General features: G+C 42.0%; 2 protein-coding genes across 3 annotated transcripts; both read right to left on the bottom strand.

Annotated features, from left to right (window-relative positions):
• Nucleotides 1-124: 124 nt before the first annotated feature.
• Nucleotides 125-9,241, bottom strand: zbtb17 (zinc finger and BTB domain containing 17). 2 transcript variants are annotated; one of them, XM_040047416.1, is made up of 15 exons: nucleotides 8,920-9,241; nucleotides 7,284-7,506; nucleotides 7,013-7,192; nucleotides 6,240-6,572; nucleotides 5,855-5,944; nucleotides 5,031-5,314; nucleotides 4,688-4,830; nucleotides 4,296-4,596; nucleotides 3,618-3,705; nucleotides 2,973-3,089; nucleotides 2,747-2,867; nucleotides 2,260-2,390; nucleotides 1,840-2,103; nucleotides 1,651-1,740; nucleotides 125-1,297 (listed from the first exon to the last, which is right to left on the bottom strand). In XM_040047416.1, the coding sequence occupies exons 2-15, from the start codon at nucleotides 7,486-7,488 to the stop codon at nucleotides 879-881; spliced, it is 2,766 nt and encodes a 921-aa protein (XP_039903350.1). In that variant the 5' UTR covers nucleotides 7,489-7,506; nucleotides 8,920-9,241; the 3' UTR covers nucleotides 125-878. The 2 variants fall into 2 exon arrangements, with proteins under 2 accessions (XP_039903350.1, XP_039903351.1); XM_040047417.1 differs by lacking the exon at nucleotides 8,920-9,241 and adding an exon at nucleotides 7,556-8,319.
• A 709-nt stretch (nucleotides 9,242-9,950) lies between these two features.
• hspb7 (heat shock protein family, member 7 (cardiovascular)) lies at nucleotides 9,951-13,391 on the bottom strand. The gene is made up of 3 exons (XM_040047422.1): nucleotides 13,010-13,391; nucleotides 10,626-10,750; nucleotides 9,951-10,513 (listed from the first exon to the last, which is right to left on the bottom strand). Exons 1-3 carry the CDS (start codon nucleotides 13,173-13,175, stop codon nucleotides 10,334-10,336), a joined length of 471 nt encoding a protein of 156 aa, XP_039903356.1. The 5' UTR covers nucleotides 13,176-13,391; the 3' UTR covers nucleotides 9,951-10,333.
• Between the last annotated feature and the right edge of the window lie 784 nt (nucleotides 13,392-14,175).

Below are 14,175 nucleotides of genomic sequence, written 5' to 3'. Positions count from 1 at the left end.
ACTTAAAGGATTATGCCTTTCAGCTGTCATTTAAGTTATTTCTGTTTTTAAATAATAAGCAAGGCACATAAGCCTTTGTTATTCTTTTTATTTATTTTTAGTAAAAACAAGAGCACAACACAAGCAGTGGCAATTCTTTATTGAGCTGATGGCATCTTCCAGTAAAAGTAGTATTAGGGGTTTTATCCAAGCATTCTGCTGACAAATTAATGACACAAAAATCAATAGTGACAGAAAAATGTCTTGTGACATTTGTCAGTTTGTCGTCACTGTACACAAGTCTAATCTTTTCAGAGGTAACATGCCAAATATACAAATATTATCCAAACACAAGATTTACAACACCTTGCTTCTGTAAAAAGGCATCAAGTGTCCTTTACTTTAGTTTAGTACTCATATAAGTTCATGTAGATAGCCTTTGAATAACATTCTCTGCATGAAAATACTTTAAGTACAAGAAAAATATTTTGGATGTTTAAAGAAAATGATTATATTATTATTTCATCATAAAAATGGGAAAAATATCACATAGAATTCTTTTCTTTAAGTTATACTGGGTAAGACAGACTTTAAAATGTTTTATATAATGGACAAAGCACAGTCCTACACTGAAGTCTAAAAATAAACTACACAAAGTAGCATAACCGCCTCTCAACGTTTACAAAAACTACTAGATCTCACCTTGCTTGCTGAAAACAGGACATGACTACTGATCACAAATCTGGAAAGAATTTTTTTCAGAAACAGTGTCGGTTATGAATCCAGTTCATATTTAACAAAACTCATAAACACACTTCATTTCTTATTTCTCCTTATACAGTATAAATCTCATTTCATTTACAAGCAAAATGACACACACTTTAAACAAATCTGCCCCACTACGACTGACTCTCACACTCCATCTCCTGCTCCTTGTCCTCCTCTACATCTTTTTCATATGTTTTGATCTCAGTGGTGGTCTCCACCTGTCCATCCTCCACCTTCTCCTGAACTTCCTGTTCTGATTCTTCTTGTTCTTGCGCCTCTCCAATCATCCCGTCCTCTGTTTCTCCCTCTCCAACCTGAGCACGGAAGATTAGCTCTCCTTCGTGGATGACCTGTTCGGGTGTGGTTTGCCATGTTGCAGTGGAATCCCCCTCGGCAGTGGTGGCTGCGGTGTACTGGTAGAAGTCGGAATCTGCCTGAAACATGACCAGGGCTTGAGCTGTGTGGATGCGTACGTGCTGAGCTAAGGAGCTGGCATCCAAGAATTTATCGCCACACGAATCGCAAGCGTACAAAATCTGCGTGTTGGGATCTGAGAAGAGAAGAAGGTTTCATGAACAAACGAACCATTTTTCGATCTGTGTCCTGTTCTGTGTAAGAAAAAGGAACTGGCTTCTGATGAAGTTTACGGTACTGTTTACAGTACTGTAATAATACTTCTCATTGAGACCATTTAGATGGTTATGCAAGTAGCTGTGTACTTCAAAATCTGTCTCACATACTCATACGTACATATTCAGCTTCTTTTACTGATTATTGTTTTCAGGGTCAATAAATGGACTTCAGCTTATAAGCGTAACACTCCATACTGCTTCTCCCCCAAACCATGTCTGATATTCTGTTGTCATTCATAACATTACATGTTTTTATAATGCCAGGTCTTACCTGCTTCTTGCACTTTCTCCACGGCCTTGGTGATTTCAGCTTTCAGAGCTTCGGTCTCATCTGCAGAAACCGAAGCAGCCACTGGAACTACTGTTAACAGACACAAACATTGTCACCGTCTGTGCCTCACAGCCATCTACAAACATCTGTGTTGTTGATTACATTCTAGCCTTGAAGATGTAGTCTGACCTGTCAGCTGAGCTACAGAACTGGCCGCCAGGGCCTCTGTCGCCAGTGTGACGATGTCCTCCGTGGTGACGGTGACGATGTTGATCTCGCTGTCAGAGGTGCATGGCCCCGGTCCTCCATCACCCAACTCGTCTGAGCTTCCCTCTGACACCACCAGCCGCTTCATGCCGGCCTTGCCTTGGTGCACAGTCTTGACGTGAGAGCGCAGATTGTCCACGCGATTGAACCCCCGACCACATTTATCGCACAGGAACGGCTTCTCTCCTGAGACAACAAAACAAAGATAAGTAGTCAATTGACGGTGAAAGATCAGAGTTCTGCTGGATGGATACAGATGTGGTGGGAAACAGACTTAACTGCTCAACAGGTGAACCCTCACTCTCCCAAAAAAAAAAGCCTTGTAACAAATTTGTTCTTCACCTGTGTGAATGATGATGTGCTTCGACAGGTCTCCCACATTAACAAATGCCTTGTTGCACATCTGACACTTGTGCGGGCGGACGTTGTCGTGATGGCGAATGTGATTGGCCAGTTGACTAGACTGCACAAACCTGCACAAAAACATATATATGATATTTCCTCTCATCTACTTTACTGACACATTTATTCATTTTGTTCATAAGAAAATAATCTTTTAAACAGTATTTTAATCTCTAATTTGGTCAATCTCAGTACTCTCACTATCATTTGAATGAACTATAACAGGTCACTGTTACTTGACCTTTGAGAATGACCACAAATCTATATTATCTTCAATTCTCATTACCGCCTACACAGGTCAAAACCTCTAAACTACACTTAATATTCCCCTCTCAAACATCCCTGTTAAATAATGCCAGTTTCTGTACCTCAGCTACAAGTGAGTTTGAAACCTGAGCCTATCATTGCAGCACTGTGCCGTGCTGACCTTTTACCACAGCGATCGCAGACGTAGGGCTTCTCTCCCGTGTGCTGGCGGACATGAGCGATGAGGGAGCTGGCCTGAGTGAAAGCCTTACCACAGATAATACAGACACAGGGCTTCTCTCCTGCAACATATAAATAACTGTTTCACTATTGTGGGAAGTAGATAATATTCACACAGGGATTCAGATGGAAGAATGAAAATAAGTTCCCCAGAATCCCCAGAGTACCTGTATGGATGCGCTCATGCCGCTGCAGAGCTCCGGGATCACTGAAAGCTCTCTGGCAGTGCCCGCAGACGTACGGTTTCTCCCCGCTGTGAACCCGCAGGTGCCTCTTCAGATTCCCTAAAAAGCAGGTATTAGTACACACAGATTAGACCAAATGGCTCAAAGAAGAAAAACAATTCCACATAGTAACACACCAACTAAAAGCAATTAAATAATTTTGTTCATGTATGGTCTAACTATTGGATATCACACTTTATTTTAATAGTATTTATCAATATTTTAATATTATTAGTGATATTATAATTATTACTGAATCTCTAAATATAACATTTGTTGTACTTGCATGCAGTTTAATGGGTTTTTTGTATATCCCAAACCATTTTCAAACTGAATAACACTGACTAACACTACCTACTAACGGAAAGGAGCAAAGTAGGTTTCTGTTAGTAAGTACAAAAATAAATAAATAAATAAAATAACAAATCAATGGTGAATGTTTTGATATTTTTTTTGGTCCTTAATTTCTCTCAAGATCAATATGACAGGTAGAATTTGTATTCATGAAGAAACAGAGAGCGTTTTATTCACTGTGACAATAAAAATGCAGGGAGAAAAAAAGCAACATTGTTATTACTTCTTTTTTACCTGAAGTGGTAAACTGCTTGCCACATTCTTTGCACTTGAGAGGCCCGTCTGTGATGTGGATTTTTAAATGAGCTTTTAGATTCCCAACCTAACGAGGAAACACAAAACAACAAAAATGTTCCTTAAATGACACTTAAGTATATGCGCGCTCAACCGGGGTGACAGCCAAGCCAGTATGACTTTAGTTAAGTCTCTCTGGCGCAGGTTTGGATAGCACTAGGGATCTAGCCTGGGGAACCTTACTGTATCCATGCCCTGCAGAGGATTTGTACCCTGACCTGTTGTTCTAAAGAGAGTCGTGTTGTTTTTCTCCTATCTCCCTTCCCTCACCCACATCCAGCTGCAAAAGCGGGTGTGGAAGGTAAAGTCTAAAGTGGTCTAAGTGGTAACCCCCTAACTGTAAGAGTGGTACCAGCACATTTCAGGCACATCATCAGAGGCTTCTGTCCAGACTCATAAGACTCACGGGCCTCAGGAAGAGGACCCTAGTTTGAGGAACACACACATATCATTCCCAAGGGGTTTGAGGCAGAGTTATATATATATATACATATACAAACAGTGAATATTACTATCCAGCTAAGATTTTTCAATTAAAAATAGTGTTGCCTGGAATCATGTTATTCATTCATCGTGTTTATATTTGTCCACAGAAAAGCCAAACCTTTCCAAGGGTACCTGGTTGAAGCGTTTGTCACAGTGTGGACACTTGTTGCCCTTCTCTGTGTCATGTGTCTCCAGATGTCGCATCTTGGCCGTGGGGTCAGAGAAAGCCTTCTCGCAGTAGTCGCAGTGGTATGGCTTCTCGCCGCTGTGCACCAGCTGGTGGCGCTTCAGATTGCCCGAAGTGGTGAAAAGCTTGCCACAAACTTCACAGCTGTACCGCGCTTCCCCTGTGTGACGTTTGCGATGCAGGTTGAGCAGACTGATCTGACGGTAGCTCTTTCCGCAAGTAGAGCAGCAGTACGGCTTCAGGGGGCTAGGAGTCAACGACAGCTCACTTTAATTAAGCCCTCTGCAGAAGTATGCAAAGATACACTAAATGAATATGAAAAGCAAAAGCCATCCACCTGTGTGTTTTCTCATGGGCTTTACAAGCTGCGGGGTCAGAGAAAGCCTTGTTGCAGTCCCGGCAGCTGAAGGGCTTCTCTCCAGTGTGAATACGCATGTGCCTCTTGAAATTGCCCGTGTGGGTGAATTTCTTCCCGCAGTCCTAGAAAGAGGAAAATATATCGTGAAGCCTTTTAATGCAAAGATATGCATGCAAATGTGACCAACATTTGCATAAAAGCATCTATGATGCCCAGCTTTTCATGAAAGCTCCCAGCATTGACATTTATATCTTCAGAGCCTGCAGACCAGAGCAGGAAAAGCAGGCACAGCGCAACTTAGGCCGTCCCACAAATCTCTCACCTCACATTTGTGTGTCACGGAGCTGTAAGGCTTTGATTCAGATCGGCTGCTCATGCACGCTGACTGAGCTTGTCTTCCGTCTCTCTCGCTGCTTGGGCTGTCTCCTTCCATTTGCTGACTTATCTCGTCATCCTCCTCTCCATCCTCGTTATCATCATTATCGTCAACCTCCACATCGCCGGTCTCCAAAGAGTGTTCTTCCTGCCCTTCAGCCACCCCTGTTGGCTCTGCCACCTTATTATCAGTTTTTGCCTGTGGTGGGGCTTCATCCTCTGAGTCATTGTCTGGGAGAACAAGAGCAGAAAAGCTCTGAAAATGACAAACTGTCTACAGCTTTGACGGGAAATAGCAATGACTTTTTGAGATATGGGATTGCTGGCTTCATCGGTCTGTTAAAGTGATGACATTCTTTACATCAGACAGAGGTCACTCTTACGTTAATGTTCCCCACTGCGTCTTCCAGACATACCAGCTACAACTGGGGCAACAACTAGCACCATCAGCAATGAAACAAATACTGCTGCAACCTTTAAAGAAATGTGTTTATTCTAATACGAAGCAAATGCTCTAAATCCTATTAGATTAATGTGAAATGACTGCGTGTTTGAAAGGTGCTGAAGAAATATACATGTTTTTATCACATTTCTGGCATTTTAAACGGAATGTAAAAATGTGGAAAACAACACTCATTTGAGCACTAATCAACCTGAATCTAGAGGTGGTTTTAAATGACTTCGCTTTTCCTGCCTCTGCACAGAATTTGTCCAGTGGGAAGCTTAAACGAAAGGGGCATTGCATAAGTTCCTTCAGGACAGACCGCTCACCAGGTGGGAAGTTTCGTCGAGGTGGTTTTCTGATTCTCCTCCCGCGGGAGCTCATATAAGGCGAACTGCCAGCAGATTTTAATGGTGATTCTAATAAAAACAATAAAATAAAAAACGAAAACACTTCTTTGTTAAGCCATCACAATCATTTGTGTTCTTTCCATTGAATTTAACTCTTGATTTTAAACATTTATGTATGTATTTATTTATTTATATAACCTATCGTTTCTTAAAAACATTAATAATGGATGAAATAATATATCAAGATATCAAATGCCATCAAATAAAAAGCTACTAGCATCATGTGGATCCTTTCAAACTTTAAACATGCTAGCATGCATCATAATTAAATAACTGAAAAGACTTTCTATGAATATGTATTTACTCAGTATGTAGTCGGCATCAGCGGTGTCGTCCTGGAAGGCGGGTGCGTCTAATGCACCACTTTCTTCCTTGTTCTTGACAGACGTCTTCTTTTGAGTCAGAAGGTGGGACGTTTTTGGTGGTCGTCCGCGGCCTGTGTGGGTTCTAGTGGGTTTCGGCTGAGAAACAGGCTTCTGTGTTTCGGCAGAAAGCTCTTCCTCTAAAATGTCCTGACTTTGAATGGTCTCTTTATCCTCTGTGGGAATGCTACGAGGGCACTCCTCGGCTTGTGATGCCAAATCTGACAGCTGACTGTCAGTTTCCTCTTTCTGCTCTCCTTCACCTGTTTTTTCATCTGGTGTGTTAAAGACAGAATTAAAATCAAATCAAATCGAAATTATCAGGAGCAACATTTCACACATTAGAATGCAGAATCAATGACGATTGTGTTCCATTTTCAACAAACTGAATGCCAATAAGAACAGATAAAGAACCATGTTGTGAGCTCCACAAAACAACAATCGGGTAAATATGTATTAATTACTTTTCATTTATCTTTTTTAATGTAGAACAGCATCTGTTAGGACTACTGCCAAACATGGACACAGCAGAAATACACGTTTGTCACCATGCTATGAAAAGTGACGGTAAAATTGGTTGACAAATTTAATACAAAGCAACTTGATTCATTTGAAGAATCAAGGCATGGACGGATTAGCTGAGGGCAATGACAATTTATCTGAAATAAAGAAAAAAAGGGTACAGACATGAGTATTCACCGAGGACCTGACTCACCAACAGCAAAATCCAGTGTTATGACGGACGGGGCTGGATTTGACAACGACTGGTACGCAGAACACGCATTCACGATTTCTTGCATCTGTAAAAAGTGAGCTACCGACAGCACGTCTTCTACATTCTGCAGATTTAAAGTCAGTTTTGCAGTGTACATAAAATCCAGGACCTGACCCAAGCCTGAAACGACATTCATCAAAACAACACATCCAGTTAGACAGCAGAGACGAGGCAGAGATAGGGTAGAGCACATAACCTGACGGGGACCGACCTGCTGCATTGCTAATGTCCAGATGTACCACATCCTTCTGGTCCAGGAAGAGGGTGCGGAAGTACACGCTGCAGGCAGCCAGCACAGCCTTGTGGGCCTTGAAGTCCACACCGTCCACGACAAAGGTGCAGTCACACAGCAGGCCCTGCTTGCGCTGCCGGTTAAGCTGCTCCAGAACTTTCCCACTGTGCCACGGGAACTCCATCGTCCTGAAGGACAAGCTCTGTGGATAAAACGGATGGTCAGGTTAAATCTGTGTCTGCATTGTTCACCTCTGATATAATTATGCATCCTCCGACAGCATAGTAGTTTTATTATTGACTGACTGCGGTCAGTCAATATTAGGGGATGATTGCTTTCAGAAAAATAAATGTATCAGCCTTAAAACTAAACCTATACATTACAAATTAATATAAGTCAACAGACATAAGATATAATGAGCTATAATGAAGTATAAATTCTGTGTCTAGACTATATGTCACATTACACCATTACATTATTTATTATCCTTATTTAAAACTGAAAAGTTGTGTTCATTTTAATTTCACAATTACCCCTTTTACAATGTATCGGCACAGAGATGTATTAAAGTTAGCGTCCAACAAGCTAAATCAGTTTTTAAACTGTCTGTACGTGTTGTTTCACAAGCAGTTTTAATAACAGCAATTGTATTCCTCGAACTAATTTGTGTCTTCCTTTGGACTATAACCACGGCTATCATAGTTAACTAAAACTAAACAAAAGCTAAAACTAGCTTTGAAAAATATTCTGGTTAGATAAATAAAAATAAAACCTAGACCATGAAAAAGGGGTAAACTAACTAAAACTATTTTTGGAATTTGGAAAATAACAGAGGAAACATAAATAAATATGGTATGTGTTAATCTGTTAGAATTTTGGCACAAACTGGTTGATGAGGTAAAATTTTGGCTCTGGCATTTGGCATAAGTAATAACCAATACCAAAATGAAAACTGAAACCAATAAAAACTAAACTAATATAATAAAATAAAATCTAAACTAAATTATTATTAATAATAACAGTAATAAAACTATAATAATTATAGCAACGCTGCCACTGGTAAAGTCTAAGTACGTTGTTTCAGTTGTTATGTTAGATAATGACATCTCCTCCAGACTCACAATTGTCCCATGGGACGCAACCTATGAACCAAACTTCACAAACATGTTGCGTGTGTGTGTTTTTAAGGACAAAAACGGCGTTTTGAAAATCAACCACTCAAAATGACTGCTAGCTTAAATCCGAAATGCAACGCGAAAGATGCTAAAGGCCAACTAAACCGCGAGATACGACATTAACGCAAGGATGAAGCGTAATCTCGTGTCCCGCTGGCTGTGCAGCTATTTTTAATTCTCTCTCTTTTTTTTTAACTTGAACGTCAGTTTCTCCACAAGTTTTGACAGCGTAGTTTGACGGTGCAATATATCGATTGCAATTCCTCAATCCTTGCAGCTTTGTTATCAGGGATTAATTTAGCATGCCTACATGCGTGTGGTGAGGGAACAAGATGGCGGAGCTGCGAGTCCGGCCTCCCCTCTTGTTGTTTTCACAGCCAGCCTGTTCTTTTCGGTTTTTTAAGAAGCGCCATTTTAACAGAAACCAACTTCCGATTTACCTCCTTGTTATCTCGTCTTCACTCGGGCTTGAAACTGCTGGTCCAAGCGGTCTTACAGAGTTTTTGGCTCAGTTGGGAAAAACGAACCCAATCGAGTTTTTCGGTGATCGATCATACCCCGCTCACTCCATCCAACGCCATCTTCCTCTCTCTGATCGATTGATAGGGACCGGCCGGATGTATCGCTGGAGCACGCGCAGTGGGAACCAATGTTTTGCCGACAGAGGCCACGCGGTGTCGCGATATACCCAAGTTACATAATGTGCAAAGCTGATACCTTCATAACACAGTGGAGCTAAAATGGATGTGTAATAGAATAGTTTGTCATTACAGGCACGTGTAGTGTGTAAATAAACGCTCTAAGTCTAACTTAATAATCACAAATTTCAAACTGAATCCCTGCGTGCTAAAATTAGCTATATCTTTAGGCTTTATTTTATACAATCAGAAGAGGTCCTTGTCTTAAATCATCGGAAAACTGAAGGAACAAGGAGAAATTAATTATATGCGATACGAAAAGTATATTAATACAAGGATAAAAGTAATGCTCCTGTATGTTTCTAAGGAAAAAGCCACTGCATAGCTCACGTACAGTGGAGGAAATTATAAACAACAATGACTTCCAAATTATATTGGAGAATACCTCCTTTGAAACCCTATTCTCCTGAAAGGAGGACAGGATGGTTCATAATGCTCCCACGCACAAAAGACTGAATAGAAGCACCTTTGTATATACACCTCTGTGCACCTACTGAATGCGAAATCAGTTTCATATTGATTTCAAGGGTAGTTTGCCTTGTGGTGCTCAAGGTTTACGCAGATTTTTATTCCAAGGATGGTTAACAAAACAGTGGTTTAAGGCAAGTCATACCAAGGATGGTGATAAGTCTCCACAGAAAATTTCTCCAGTTCTGTCAAAACTGAAACAATACGAATAAATAAACAAATAAATCTCTTAAACTGCCAACTCGTATTTCCTGTCAATAATTTGTAAAATCAGAAGTTCATAAAAAGCATTCTACAGAGCAGGATGGCTTATTGTCAAAGCAGTATCATTTTATTCACACAAATAATATTATACAATAACTTATCATCTTTAGAAGTGACTGGTAAGTTTTAGAATAACACTGGGAGGGGTAGGGGAGAAGTTAACTGATGGGTTGTGTGTCTACATCTTTGTGCAAAATGGTGCTCCAAGCCCTTGTGTCTCCTTAAATTAATGTGTATGTCCCGTTGTGTATGTGCGGGATGAGCTAACTCACACACATAAATGAGCAGCAACAGAGTGGCATTGTGTCACACAGAGCACAGTGTCAGCTCTCTGAGTGTTTGAAGTAAAACTGAATGATGACAGTGAGGATAAGAAGCACAGGAAATGGTATGAAATCACAGGAAGTGACGGATCGGACCGTCTCTAGATTTTGATCTCGGTGCGGAAGGTCTGTACGAGCTCATGCTTGGCTGGATTTCGCCGTGCCCGGACCGTGAGGGTCCCCTCGGTGCCCAGTGATGATGTCACTGAGGTGGGATCCACGTCCTCGGGTAGCTGGCACTTGTGGGTGAAAGTGTTCATCACTGAACCGTCCTGGGCCAACTGCCAAAACAGAAAGCGTTAGAGATTCATGCGATGTATTGTAGAGACGGATGCTTGGTTAGGGTTTATTTGGCTCACGTTAACCCCTGTTTTTTCAACACCTCCCACCCACCTTTTCCGCACGGACTTCTATCTGGTTGTTGGATGTGGTGACGATGATGTCTTCAGGGGAGAAATCTCGCACGTCAACTGTGAACTGGTACGAATCGTCAAGAGTCTTGATATTTCCAGCTCCACCTAAACCCACGGCCAAGACGATGAAAGGATGTTAGAGCACAAATGATGAATCGGGAAGCCACAATTAACTGTGCAAAGTACGTATATCTCGCACAGTTAACGTTCACAGATTTTCATCTTCAATACTTCCTGTGTGAATAAACCCACCAGTCTGAGAACCGTGTGCTGTTCATCACTGGAGTACCTGCAGGTGGTGCTTCATTAAGGATGGGCTACACACACTCATTTGAGTGAGGGATCTGCAGTTGTGTGTATTCACCAAAATCCATTTTTAGACACGATCAGAATCTCTGCTTTTGCTTCAACAGCATGACACACCTTCTATTCCACACATTCTGGGCAAACATGGATTTTATTGTCGATTTAATGGATTGAGTAGAGACAAAAGATGCACAAGCACCTTAATTATTACAGTTCAGAGGATCATCTGTTTTCCATGGTTAAATGAATCTGAGCTAGCATCTGTGCTGCATGCTTACCAAACTGAGCATGCCTTCTTCTGAACTTGAAAGCTAAGCAGGGTTGGGCCTGGTTAGTACTTGGATGGGAGACTGATTAGGAATACCAAGTGTTATAAGCTTGGGTTGGCTGTAGGTTTGTGGTCCAACTCTTGGCCTCTGCATGCTGAAGTACCCTTGGGCAACATACTAAAACCTCAAGTTGTCTGTTAGATAGAAAGTGCTTTTGTGAATGACGGGTGTTGTGTGAAGTGCTTTGAGGAGTCGAATAGAAATCAGTTACACTCCCTTGTTGTATGTTTCTTTTGTAATTCCCAAACCTTTTTTTTAAGCTCTTGTTGTTCATATTCATGTACAAGCTCAAAAAATATGATGAGTAATAATGGTGATTAGTTGACGAGGTGTAAAAATTGGGGTAAAAATTAAATGTGTTTTGAAATTTGGCTCACATTATGGGCAGTCAGCAGACATGAAGAAACAGATCATTAATCTGTCCACATTCATCCATATTCTATATTCACTTCCATTTTTGCTCTGTTTGGGTCTGCACCACCTCTTTGGAGAACATATCTGACTTTTTAGCTGCTGAGTTAATGACTTTCTCTCCTCGGATGTTCAATAAGCAGCGTGATGAGTTAACCAGAAGTTGATTTTTGTTTTTTTGTTTCCAGCTGACTAAAGTTTTCTGAGAGCAGTTTGGAGGCAAGAAAACCGACAGCCGACATATGGTTTGTGGCTTTGTCACTCCTGTGAATCTTCCACATGACATAATCATTCAATCCGTGCCCGGTGTGACTTTAAGAACTGTCAAGAGGCACAGCTGTAGTCCCGGTTAAATATCCTAGGACTGATAGGTGAGTCGGTCCAGGAAAAAAGCGTGATTTATTCTCTGTCCCTGTGGAGTCTGAGCTCACTGAAAGCCTGCGTGGTGCATGACCTCACACACACGGCAGCAGACTGGAAACGAGTGTGTGTGAGTGATATTAGCTCTGACTTCACGTGTAGGTTAGCTTAATTATGTGACCTCACCTCACTGTGGTGTGTGTGTGTGCGCACTGGTCACTGGGCAACCATCTGGTCATTTCTCATGCAGGCGTCATCCCAGATACTCAGTGTGTGATGTCACACTGTTGGCAGTTAGTCCAGCATTCCCAGGTTTGCACGTACTCTGTGTGTGCTTGCATGTGTGTGTGTGATTGCGTTGCTTTCTTCTCAGCAGCGCCCACCTCACATCTTATCTGCTGCACCTATTACAGCGCCAACCATGGCTCCAAAACAATGCTGCTCTGCCCCTGACACATAGGAGCACATGGACCATTTAAAGATCAGATTTCACACATTCACGTGTCTGCGTGGACCAGCAGCAAAGTGATACGGAGCACTTCACACCAAGTGGACACTGAGATACTGAGCCTGTAGATGAACCAGGTTGTGTGAAGAAAAAAATCTCCTCAACCCTCCGTTTTAAACACATATGTAAATTCCTAATAAATCTTTTAAAAAAAGAGTAAATACATGTCCAAAAATGGAGTCCGTTCTGTTTATTCTTTCAGCACCTTGGCTACAGTTTCCCTTAAAGAAACATCTGTCCACACACAGATCAGCCACACCATAGTCTTCCTCTGAAGATATGTTATCACTCCTTGAACAAAAACACACCACTGTACACAAATCGCCTTCAAGCGGGCATAAATCATCTTTGCCGTCAAAGCTGTTCCTTCCGCTCTCTTTTACTATTAATTTTTTACCCCTTTTGTTTACAAAACGAATGCCAGAGACCTTAAATTTGCTTCCAACTTACTGGAAAAACCCAAGGAGTCGCTCCCAGGCCTCATGAACGAGCCAAAGTCCTCAGCAAATAGTCCCCGGCTCTTCTCCATGTATGGGTTACCAGAGGACGTAGTTGAGGATGAAGTCTGGTGGAAACTACGCTCCGATCGATAGGCAGAGGAGTTGGTTACACTCATGGATGGCTGTAAGTGCTGGGTAAGGCAGAGGAGGAGTGAAAAGGAGAGAAGAGGGAGGCGGAGAGAGTTGATTCTTCTTGCGGCTATAGTTGCACACACAGGTCTTCTATCTACCTTTACTGTCTTTCTTTTTCTGTCTGTCAATTTATTCTTTTTTCCTGGTTTGTGTAAGGCAGTATCAACCTTTTCCCCCAATCTCTTGCAGCCCTTTACCCACGGCCCTTATATACTATACGGTCCCATGCAGTGGTTGGGAGGTGGCACGTGTCACACAGGCCACAGCTCATTGGGAACACTGTTCTAAATTTATCATAAGACTCAGAGAGCTGATGGAGAGATGGGTCTGTGGTTGGAAAAGTTCTGGGCACTGAAGGGCCTAAGGTTAAGAGAGGGAGGCAGAGTGGGATTTGATAGAGAGAGGCAGAAAAAGAGCAGGGGCTGACAAGGGATAAAGGGGAGGGGGGCAACAGTTGTCACTCCATCACACGTCATCCCTGAAATAGCTTTCCGACCCTCGCTTTAATTCCCCCTGCTCTCCATCACTCCCATCTGTCTATTTCTTCTGCTTTCATAATATTCAGGGCCACGTCTTTTGACCTGAAATTAGATCCGCACGCGTTTCTGCCGTTTAATGCCAGCGTATGGAGTAGCGCGGCATGGTTTCATCTCACTATGGAGATGTTTGTGCTCTCACAAGGGCCCGTTCTCGACTGAAATCCTTCACGGTGTCATGAGTTTATTTAATTCAGTCTCCTAATCATGTGCCAGAAAACGCAGCTGCTGTCTTGTGTTGTGCTGAGAGAAGCGAGCTAAGTCAATCTAAAAGTGAAAAAAGCGCCTCACCTCTATTTTCAGAGTGTAGGTTAGGAGAAAAGCAAAGATGGAAAGAATGTGCCTGAAAACAAAGCCACGGATGGGGGCAGGGGCCTCGGTAGTGACATTGCTTTGTGGCTATTAATATCTGCACGGAGAGCACAGCCCATCATGATTAGTAAACACT

Source organism: Simochromis diagramma, unplaced genomic scaffold, assembly GCF_900408965.1.
Source record: "Simochromis diagramma unplaced genomic scaffold, fSimDia1.1 OVJJ01000387.1, whole genome shotgun sequence".
Taxonomy (NCBI): domain Eukaryota; kingdom Metazoa; phylum Chordata; class Actinopteri; order Cichliformes; family Cichlidae; genus Simochromis; species Simochromis diagramma.
This window is presented reverse-complemented; position numbering and strand designations above follow the sequence as displayed.

Bases quoted from the DNA above. Each gene is read 5' to 3' on its own strand.
- zbtb17 (XM_040047416.1), bottom strand. From the start codon at position 7,488: ATGGAGTTCCCGTGGCACAGTGGGAAAGTTCTGGAGCAGCTTAACCGG. The intron at 2,391-2,746 runs GTCAGCACGGCA...GTTTTTGTGCAG, and splicing joins TGCGATCGCTGTGGTAAAAG to GTTTGTGCAGTCTAGTCAAC. The intron at 1,298-1,650 runs GTAAGACCTGGC...TTCTCTTCTCAG, and splicing joins GGAGAAAGTGCAAGAAGCAG to ATCCCAACACGCAGATTTTG.
- hspb7 (XM_040047422.1), bottom strand. From the start codon at position 13,175: ATGAGTGTAACCAACTCCTCTGCCTATCGATCGGAGCGTAGTTTCCAC. The intron at 10,751-13,009 runs GTAAGTTGGAAG...CCGTGGGTTTAG, and splicing joins CGACTCCTTGGGTTTTTCCA to GTGGAGCTGGAAATATCAAG. The intron at 10,514-10,625 runs GTGGGTGGGAGG...CTGTTTTGGCAG, and splicing joins TAGAAGTCCGTGCGGAAAAG to TTGGCCCAGGACGGTTCAGT.